The sequence below is a fragment of the Eutrigla gurnardus genome (genome assembly GCF_963514095.1).
Source record: "Eutrigla gurnardus genome assembly, chromosome: 10".
Lineage (NCBI taxonomy): Eukaryota > Metazoa > Chordata > Actinopteri > Perciformes > Triglidae > Eutrigla > Eutrigla gurnardus.
The window spans coordinates 4,880,342-4,891,735 of record NC_139924.1 but is presented as its reverse complement, the minus strand read 5'-3'; the positions used below and the strand labels follow the sequence as shown (position 1 = coordinate 4,891,735).

Below are 11,394 nucleotides of genomic sequence, written 5' to 3'. Positions count from 1 at the left end.
TGTTTTTGCTAATGGGCTACTTTTACTTAAGGTAGAGCTTGAATGCAGGATTTTACTTATAACAGAGTACTTTTACACTGTGGTACAGCCGGCTAGGCACGTTTACTTTAAAGGTCTTCTACAATATGATCTTCCAGTCACTGTGTAAACATATTATTTGTTCCTCCCAAACAACGCCATGATTTCTAGGTAATACTCTCCATCAACATGTGCAGAAATGCAGATTTGGGGAAAGGGTATTACAGGCTCAAAATGTCAAGCACTCGATGATTTCACAGACTTCACATACCTGTTTATAGTCACTTGACATTTGATGGTGATGTAAGAAAGTGAGAATGGTTACACTTGTCATACATAAGTACAAGAACGTAAGTAAATAAGTATAATGAAGTCTGTGGTTCTAAAGGCCATGTACCTGCTATGGCCACAAGATGTCACTGTAAGATAGGAGAGATGCCCAACGTTGAAGTCAACCTGACTTTTGAGATTAGGTACTAATCTACTACTAATGGTACTAATGGTGTAATTAAGTACATCGTATTGAACTAAAATTTATTGATTACTCCTCAACTGTCTATTATCTACTAGAAATAATTACTGTGTCTATCCGGAATTTACATAAATGTTGCCACGGCATCCTTTGACAAAATAAGAGAAAGACCTAATATGATCACTAAGACCCCAAAGGTACTGATAATTTAGCTGATAGAAAACCAACTTAAATAAATAAAATAATCACATTAAAAAAGAATAAATGATAAGATAGACCCACAAACATGTTTAATTATATGGCATGTGGTATCAAACTTATACTACATAAATCTGAATATAAATGATTAAGAATAGTGTGAACACAATTACCATGACTATTTAAACCTCAGACTCAAATTAGTCTCATTGCATAAACTTGATTTTATTATGTTTATTTATGTAGCCGCATTAGCTCCCCCCTTGATTTGTGTCAATACAGAATTTACATGAATGTTGTGGCCCCCACTGAGAAGCATGTCATTCTAACAGTCTATGTCATCGGCCTTGTATTAATGCTGACATCTTGATCCTCGTTGACAGCAACATCATTGCTTGAACCCCAGATTACTCTATATTTGTACTATTCCCCACTGGCTGTCAGGGGAGCCAAGGACAGACATCAGAAAGAGTCTTTTTCAAAGAGGAGCTGACAAAATACCCTCTGAGAGTCCGACGTTGGCGTCAAGTTGCATCACTGTCACCACATGAGACATTTTACTAAAGCCGTCTGCGGGATGGGCTCTGACATCCTGATGCATGCAGCAGGTGTAGAGTCGTGTGTGCATGTGTGTAAACTCTTATTTCCTACATTTCCTCCTTAGCAGGGTGGTTACAGGAAGCCTGTGTTCATTTCCAGCCTGCTGCATTTTGCACAGGCCAAAGGTCACATTTGTCATATCCATTTGCCCAATAACTGTCGCTGCCGTGACCCTCCAGCCACTTTACACTGCCTCAACACACAGGACCCTTACTTTCACATTTTAAATGTATCATTTTAACATCACACATGGGTGAACTTACGTTACAGCAACATACAGTGCACTGCCAGATACCGCACATGTTTCATTGTAAATGTTTTTAGGTTTAGATTCAGTGTATTTTAGCTGTTTTGATTGTTACACATTTAGTGTTGGACTCATTTAAATACCATAGACACTCTAAGTTAATACTTACAATGGATTTGCACACTATTGTGTTTATAATAACTGTAAGTTTGACCAACTTTCCAACAATAGACAACCACACAGCCGTTCTCTAGGAAGACCGGGGTCAAACAGGTGGTTTTCCATATTTCAGCTGTATTGTTTGTGACTATGTATCAGAGAGTGAGAGACTTTGTGTGTACAGTGATCCACTGACCTGCGTCACGGCTGTGATCTGTGCTCCATCATGAAATATCCTCCCATGGGCCTCTGACAATGATTTGAACAAGACAGCTTGTCATAGCATCCGAAAATGGACAAACACAAAGGTTAAGAAGCACTGCATGCTCTCTTAATTAGTCATACTCCTTTTAAATGGGATGCTGGTTTTCTGTATTCCTTAGTCGATATACTTCTGCACATTTTTGTTATCTCTTCTTTAACCCTTTAAACCTGGACTTTCTTAAATTTGTGGGCAAAGTTTAAGTGAAAAATTAGCTTGCACAATTTTGACCTTGTTACTCACTTGAATTCCTTATTGCTCCATTATTGCATCCTTGCATGCCTCTGACAATGATATCAACTACAATCATCCCAAACAAACACTTGTTATGCACATAAAAAGGGTGAAGCACTTTACTCTTGCAGAGACTAAAGTTAATCATCTCTTTGTTGCAGACACCTCAGCCAGTGATCAATGATTATAGGCAATCAAAAAAAAAAAAAAAATACGTAGAGATGGTAAATGCACTTTTATTACAATCCACATGTGCTGGTTGCTCCAAATGGAAAGTGAAATGGGACAAACAGAGCAAAGAATTACAGTGATGCTTTCAGACCAAACCACAGTACAAAAAGGGCATCAATATGTACAATATATCCATGTACAAAAAAAAAAGAAGCTATTTTACACACAGGTATGAAAAAAATCATACATCTTTGACAAACTGTAGTATTACAGAGACAATACAGGCAACAGTGTAGTTTTAAAACAGTTTTCAAAGGGCTGAAAAGCCTTTGGAGCAGGAGAATGCACCCTCTTTGACATATATATCAACTTTTCTATATGTCTTCTTTTCTTCTGTTCTTCCCCCCACACACACTCATAATATACATTCTCTCTCTTACTCTCACACACACTTACACACAACCAGACCCAGATACACACACTGGGTGTTAAATAAGCATCCATTCATTGATCTGCCAGAGTTCAGTCAGAAGCAGAAATGGAGGTCTGAACACCAGTCAGGTGGCATCATAGACCAGAAAACAGGTTGAGAGGCTCCTACAGAGGTTCAACCTCTGTGTCCTCTTGGCGGTGTCTCAGGCACTCCAAGGCAAGTCTTTAAGTCTCCAGAATAAATATGAAGAGTGCTTCCCGTGGTTATTAAGGTCAAAGATGACAACACAGTAAGAGTTTTTAACCTTCTACTTGGCGGCCTTCCCTCCTCCGGTGTTATCAGGTGCGATCTGAGCACCTACAGGTCAAAGGGTACCCCATTTAATTACTGCAACAGTGACAGAGTGCAAGAAACTGGAAACAGGTCCCTGCGAGCAAGAGAGTGCTAATAACGCAAAATGAAATAAAAATAAAAAAGCCTAAAAGTTCAAGGGTCAGGCCTCCACTTCTTGGTTGTCTGTGTAGTGGAAGCGGTTCAACTTCTCCCTCTCCCGGTTTGAAATGTCCAGTTTGGGGCCGTGGGCCGGCTTTAACGCCGGAGATGAGTGTGAAGGTGCTGGGGAGGGTGGCAGGGTCAGTTCAATCTCCTCGTAGCAACGTGAGGCCGGGGCAGGAGGGGCTGGAGGGTGCACGAGCGTGGCGGCAGGGGGCAGGAGGGGCACGGGACGGTCCACGTTTCTGATGAGGTTGACAAACTCCCTCTGGTTGTTGATGCCTTCTTCCTGTGGGACGGCCTGCTGCTTTTTCCGCTTTCGATGGAGGTGGGAGAGGATGAAAGCGCAGGCCGCACAGCCACAGACCGTCGCTAAGGCTAAGACGCCCACCAGGATGATGTAGAAGCTGACGCCCCCATGTGTCGTGTCGGACATGGCACCTACAGACATGGAGGCAGAGACAGAGGTTAGACCAGACTTCATAGAGATTTTCTCCTTTTTAAAGACACGCACACATTTCTCTTACCTGGACAGTGTTGACCAATACAGGGATTTTTGAGGCTCACACACTCGTTACCATAGTAACCCTCCGGACATGCACACATGTAACTGCCCTCTGATCTGTGACAAGGCAACCCCTGCTGGCAAGGATTGGGATTGCACGGATTCAACGCTTTCTGAAATCATGGGAAAAAAACAAAAGCAGTTGCAGTCAATTTGGTCAGATCTGTGACCAAGCAAATATTGACAGATATATTTTATATTTTCCTTGCTGGAGGACTATTTGTTGATATGTTTTTTTAATTCTAGTTCTGATTTGTTAATTTAGACCAGGCTATCCGTATAGCTTTGTAGAATTCCACATAAACTAACCAACCTCACAGAAGACTCCTGAATATCCCGGGGGACAGTTGCAGGTAGTGGTCCCTCCGTCCTTCTCCACACACTGTCCTCCATGCTGACAGGGGGCGCTGTCACAAGGACCCGGACCAATTTGGCAATATTTCCCAGAGAAACCAGCTGGACACGAGCATCTGGACCCTGACACCTGGTCCTATGTGGGACAGTGAGTCATTTATATATACATATATATATAAATATACACACACACACACACACACACACACACACACACACACACACACACACACACACACACACACACACACACACACACACACACACACACACACACACACACACAATATATAAAGAGCACTGTTTCTCAAGTTACGTGAGAATTATAAGGCGTCTAATGAAATAATAGAAGGAAGGCGACAATGCCACTACAGTGAATATGAAAGAGAGAGGAAGACAATGAAGACAATGAAGCTGTGATATGCAGAGAAGGCTCACCTCACAACTTCCACCATTCAGACACAAACCCTGACAGCTGCTGTTCCCTAGAAAACAGAGGACACAGAAACACAATATTAATCTGTCACGCACAGACATGACCGTGTAAATATAAATATATACTATATATATATATATATACAGTAAATATGAAAAGTGAAAGAGGATAGACTGTGATTAATGACATTGCAGTATACTGTGCAACCAGGATGTCAGATTTGACCCTTTTGCAGCACAAAGGAGATAATAAAAAACGACATTTCTGGTAAGGGTTACATATGAGTGTGTTGCAGTTTTAAACCTACAGATGACAGATAAGCGATAGAACTGGAGTGAGAGTAAAGTGATCTCCAGCCCACAGGGACTCTGGGCAGCAGGGGAACTGCTGTTCAAACACAATCCACTGAAGCTCTTCATCTTTCACTCACCTCCGCCTTATTTTATTTGTCCCTTTCCCTTTTATACTCACTGATGTCACAAACAGGCCCCGTCCATCCAGGAAGGCAGTCACACAGGTATCCACCGATCAGGTTGCGACAGGAGCGGGCGTGGACGCAGATACTCTTTTCACACTCGTTGGTGTCTGATGGGAGAAAGATCTGATCAACATTTCATCGCTGCTTTCGACTAAACCAGCTCTAAAGCTGCTGCACTTCCTCTTTAATTCTACATGGACGTGTGACACATTGTTCCCCAGCATAGTAACAGTATGCGTTTGATTTAAATACATTTTTTAACAGAATTGATTAATTGTTCTGTTGATTGAGCAAAAGCTGTCACTATATATTATTAATATGTTGATGTTTTGGCAGCTATTATGAAGGATATGAAATTCCAAGACATAAAAAATGCCATAATCTATCCAATTTATGAATAAACCAAAATATCATTCTGATCTTGTTGCTGAACTGACAAACACTAATGATTGTAAACCTCTAATTGAAATGAGATTAAACCTCCTATGAAACTACAGAATCAAATGTCTCCTCCTGGGACCTGGTGAACTTCAGCCGCCTGTTAAATAACCTTTTGAAGTGGATGCTTGAATTGAACCGTGAAGTGGAGAATTGCACGCCAGACGCCAGCAGGATGCACGCCACCACCCAGGTACCGAGTGTTTGCCTTTATCAAATATTATGTTTACAAATGCACGGCGCATCCAAAGTTATGCCTTGCAGCATCTTTTAACATCTTTCCTGTGCACAGGCTGAACCACGGATTCTGCTCAGGGAAGGCGTGCCTCCTAATCCCATCCTCTGGTGTAAAGAGTCGAAAAAGTCAGGAACCCCGAGGCCTTGGCTCTGATAGCAGGAGGAGCAGGATGAACCATCGGGAATGAATAAAGAGGAAGTAGTCCGTCAGTTATAGAGGTAATCTAAACCTGTTACAATCAGTGAAAGGCACATGGGGATCTAGCACCAGTGTGTGTGTGTGTGTGTGTGTGTTATCTATGGGAATAGCCCGCGGAGTCTGTCTGCGGTGGGAGAAAATGTGAGGACAGACGTCGGCTAATAAAAGAGTGGAACTGATAGAAAGTGTAATTGCCTTTCTCCATTTGAGGCACTATGATGCTCTGCCTCTCGGCTTAGGCTATAAAGAGTTTTATCACTTGTGTTTGAACGCTGTGTTTGAACGCTGTGTGTGTGTGTGTGTGTGTGTGTGTGATACTGTAAGCTACTGACCTGTGATGTGGAACTATGGGGGATTATCAAGTGTCAGAGTGATATATCATGTGAACACCGAGGAGTGGGAGACGCTGTCATCCTGAAATATGTCTCATTCTGTACTTCATAACCCTAAAGCATAGTGTATGTTATGTGTGTGTGTGTGTGTGTGTGTGTGTGTGTGTGTGTGTGTGTGTGTGTGTGTGTGTGTGTGTGTGTGTGCATGTGTGTGTGTGTGTGTGTGTGCATGTGTGTGTGTATTCCCTCTGCTGCACTCTCACACACAACAAGCCTCTGGGACATGACAGTGCATTTAGAGAATACTGATTCACAGTAGTCAAGGCGGCTTGATAGGAGATTTAACATGCAGTCGGTCTCTCTGCCTCTTTAATTTCTCTTCAGATAGAACACACATAATCACATATTGCTCATTGAAATGCAGCTTTCGAGACCAGCTGTGAATTACAGCTTGGATTGATTTAGCTGGTTAGAGGATCAGTGTTAAAAAGAAAGGATTCCTTTGAGGACGATAAATATCAGATGTTCTCATTAATACTCCGTATGAACAAATGAAGTGACATAATCAAATTCCTTATGGTGCATCACAAGATGGAATTATGTGCTAAATGACAAAAATGATTAAACCTATATTAATTCCAGTGTGTTCCACCACTTTGCATCAGACACCTTTTAATTTAAAACCTGGGATTTGAAAGCTCCAGAACAGCTGCTAAATGGACCGTGAACGTGGCGAGATTGTAAAAATTGAAATTTGACATCGACATTTCCGTGACTCCATCCAGAAGGGCTATTGAGTGGAACGAATTTGGCCATTAACGTCGTTCATTTCGTCCATCATCAATGATTCAGAGAAGAGAATAGGATATTATCACAGCGATTTTGCTTAAATTCAGTAAACGAAGCCCTACTTCTACTCTCGATTTCATCAACTTCAGAAACTGACCGAGCTGGCAGGTCCTGCCGGTCCATCCAGGCGGGCAGAGGCATCGGTAACTTCCAGGAGCTTCCTGACATGTTGCTCCGGGGCCGCAGGGGCTCCGATCACACTGCCTCACGGCTGGGAAGAGAAAACACGGTGCATGAACTCCTGCTGTGTGCAATGAGAACGTGTGTGTGAATATCAAAGAGGCCTTTTGAGTCTGTGTGATGGCATCATGGCGTGTGCACACGCGAGCTTTGGCGTTGGATGCGTTGGTGGCCCATTCTTTTTTCTGCCGCTCTGGTGTCTGTGCAAACACTGATAAATACAATCATGTGCTGCACGTACATAGCTGTCACCTCACTCCTTTCCCAGACAGTAGGAAGGAATTAGGAGATTTAAATAAAAGGAAAGGATGTTGAGGGGGAAAGGGTAAAACAGAAATAGAAAAATGGGGCTGTCATGCCTGGTTCCACTGCTCTGAAGATGAATTACAAACAGATACAGAATGCTCAAAGACAAGCTCTTAATAAGGGGTTAACCATGCTTGACTTCCTTTACACATGGCATATTTGCGTATACATTTTCCCATGCATGACTCCGTGGTAGCCTATACATCTTTTGGTCAAGCGCTGTCTGTCTCATAACCTTTTGTCATTTACCTAACCCTGCAGAACAACCAATTTCCTTCCTCTTGACTCCAGTGAAAACTCAGCCAAGCCAGCAGCACTTCTCCCAAAACTAGATGAAGAATCCACAACAAACACAGAAGCCTTTTAATTAATATGTGTGTCTGAAAGCAGAGCTGTGTTGTCGTCATTTTCTACAAGCCCGGCGACCCTTTCTCTGTGTATTCCCCGGAGAGACCCCCACAACACACAGAGACAGATGTAGGTCATCTCTCTGACTGTTAATCAAGCCAACAACAAATAACAAGAGCAAAAATAAACCGTCCCTTTATCTCTCTGTTTGTCCCTCTCCACGGTTACTCTCACTCTCGACGCGCCTGCAGCGCCCTTTATCCTGATCGAGGTGAAAGCAGAGGATGTGGAACGCTGCCTGTTTACACATGCAGCCTGTAAGATCCAATCTCACCTGGAGACACACACACACACACACACACACACACACACACACACACACACACACACACACACGCACACACACGCATGCACACAAACAAGCTCACACACTCTCTCTTTCTCTCTCTCTCTCTCTCTCTCACACACACACGCACACACACACACACATGCACGCACACACACACGCATGCACACAAACACACACACACACACACACACAAACAAGCTCACACACTCTCTCTTTCTCTCTCTCTCTCTCTCTCTCTCACACACACACACACACACTCTCTCTCACACACACACACACACACACACACACACACACACACACACACACCCATGACTGACTGTTATGACAGCTTAGTTGTTACTTTGCGGCCAAAACCATGTTTGACATTTATCGCTGCAACATTGAAGTGGGAGACTTTACGCGGTGTGAGGGCAGCTGTTATATGTAATATTGTGTACGGGGATGTAAGACGGATCAAACTGTGTTATTAGACTCAATGCATTTCTTTAAAAATATTCCTCTAACTCCATGTGCTTAGAAATGACTTTATGGAAGGCGACTTATTTAGACTTCCATTGGTTTCTTATTGTTAACTCACTGTTACTCTTGATTAAGATAACAAGCCCAGTAGAGAGAAAAACGCTGTTTAATGTCCTCTCTTGCTGTGGAGGAGTTTCCTCAAGTTTGAGAAAATAACCCTGACGATATCAACTGAGATCGCTTGGATTATGGGATTGGGATCGTGTATGATCCGGTGTTATCTTGCCTCTGCTGCTGCAGTTTGATAATGAGTTCATTCATGTTGAATACAAATGTGCACCACTATGTATTATTTCTTTCATCCCTCCACACCGCTGTCTCTTTTCTGTCTAAAGTCTTCATCATGCACATACACTCTTATAAAACCAAGAGGTTTCTTCAGCAGTAAGTTATGTTACGTTTGTTTACGCTGATCACAGAATCTGTGTTTGTTGTTTACATGATGGTTAAGAACTCAGATAACTGCAGACTAAAGCACATGGAAATACACACTGAGAAATCTTCGTTATTTACTATGCTGTGATGCAGAATAAAATCATGAGCACCATCGGAACATATAAATCACTGCTCCGTGTTCCTCGTAGAACTGGTTAAACCCGCTTGGACCAGATTGCATGCCATAATGTTGTTTTTGGGCCTGAGAATCACATTGTCTTTGATGAGCAGCGGGGTTTCTGGTTTGTAATGGTCAAATGAAACAGTCAGCGTTGCATATTTGGAGGAGAAACATCAGGCTACTGTTCAGCAAACTAGAGTCACCACAACTGATGAAGACAAAAGCCAACATGTCATTCCTGTCCAAAACACAAGTGTGTGTTGTTTTAATGTTCAGCAGTGGTTTCAGTTTCCTCACAGAGCAAACAAAATCTGATGACATTACATTCATTTGGCTGATGTTTTGGTCCCAAAACAACTTTACATTTTTTCCCATGAACACACATTACGAGCGAACAGGATGTTGCTGAACCAAATCTCACATGTGGGATTAAAGTCTTTGCTGATGTTGTGTGACGGGCTGACACTAAAGGAATGAAGACTGGTCTTATACACACTGGTCGGGCAGCTTTTGTACTTTTGTACTCTTAATTATGGCCAGTAGCTTACCTCTACAGTTATCAGCATCAGCAGCTGTGTGTTATAGATCTAAATAATACTTTCTCTTTTGTTTTTCATTAAATCAGGTGACATCTGGTGACATTTGTGGACCCGAATCCACCTGATCCGGATCAAAGTCTGCACGTATCTGCATGCAGGACAAGGCACTACTGAATGAAATACACTTAAATCACAGTTAAACCTCTGTTTACAGTAAATAAATTCAGTTGCTCAAACTCAACTTTTCTTGGCAAAATACATTTTGTACACACACACACACACACACACAGGGCGAGACAGACCACTGATTGCTATTGTGTTCAGGCTAATTTCACTTCCTCTGTTGGGTTGATTAGCGTCCATCACTGGCTTTCATCCAATAACCACCAATCACCACTCACACTGCCCAGTCCCTCAGCACAGAGATGCGTGACTGTGCATGTGTGTGTGTGTGTGTGTGTGTGTGTGTGTAGCAATCACCATCAGCGCAGGTGTGTCCGGTCCAGCCATCAGTACAGGTGCAGCTGAAGCCCGTCGGGTCTTCCACACAGGTGGCTCCGTTCGTGCACGGGGATGACAAACAGGCGTGCTCCACTGACGTCAGGAGAATTATTTGTATTTACTTAACATGTACAATTTAACCTTCACCTTTGTTCAATGTTCCGCATAAAGTGAGCCCTTCTTTTGTCCGAGCATCTCTTTTTATTTGCGTAGACAAACAACCTAGATTGCATTTCACATTTCCTATCTGCTTATCTTTCCAACGGTTCAGTAGTAAAGCCACACTCACCGATGTCACAACTGCGTCCCCTGAAACCTTCCTGGCATTCACAGTGGTACTCATTGGGCTCCGTGTTGGTGCAGGTCCCGGCGTTCTTACAGGGCTGGTGGGTCCCACAGTAGTTCAGATCTGAAGCCACAAGAAAAAGAGGATATAAAGGATAAAGGGAACAAAAGACACAGCAATGATGCAGATGGATCCATCCAGGTTCACTTCAGTGTGACTCAGGTGAAGAGCGCACACACACCCACATAACACACACACACACACACACTGCACAGAGGCTGAATGCAGGTCGGCTCAGTGTGCTAAGTGTGCAGGCCAGTAGCTGCAGGGCTTGTTGTCTCCAGTGTTGAGGCTGATTAAAGCTTTCTCTCCGTGCTCACAGTCTCTTTGTCTCACCACAGCTCTTTGCAGAGCCTTTCTGAAAACACAGAACCAGCCCAGGACCCCACCTAGGTCAGAGCCCAGCCCCGCTCACATTCACCTTACCCAAGGCTATCGCCTTTCCTCCGCACAATACACCGTCCCCTGGGCTCGCCGATCCCAGCTCCAACACCGCTAGAGGTGGGAGGTGGGCGGGTCTATTCTGGGATAATGCTGGAGGAACTTTGCTACGATGTAGTGGGAAAAAGTTAA

At 43.2% G+C, this 11,394-nt stretch overlaps 1 protein-coding gene across 1 annotated transcript in view; it reads right to left on the bottom strand.

Moving 5' to 3' along the window:
• Positions 1–2,408: 2,408 nt before the first annotated feature.
• The window catches only part of LOC311020002 (uncharacterized protein), a 34,650-nt gene continuing 25,664 nt past the window's right edge, over positions 2,409–11,394 (bottom strand). The window contains exons 7-14 of the mRNA XM_084019717.1: positions 10,765–10,884; positions 10,455–10,568; positions 7,272–7,385; positions 5,113–5,226; positions 4,644–4,690; positions 4,165–4,341; positions 3,814–3,964; positions 2,409–3,727 (exon numbers count right to left, since the gene is read on the bottom strand). Coding sequence (XP_083875843.1) covers positions 3,288–3,727; positions 3,814–3,964; positions 4,165–4,341; positions 4,644–4,690; positions 5,113–5,226; positions 7,272–7,385; positions 10,455–10,568; positions 10,765–10,884 — 1,277 coding nt within the window. The 3' untranslated portion in view covers positions 2,409–3,287. The remainder of the gene's footprint in view (positions 3,728–3,813; positions 3,965–4,164; positions 4,342–4,643; positions 4,691–5,112; positions 5,227–7,271; positions 7,386–10,454; positions 10,569–10,764; positions 10,885–11,394) is intronic.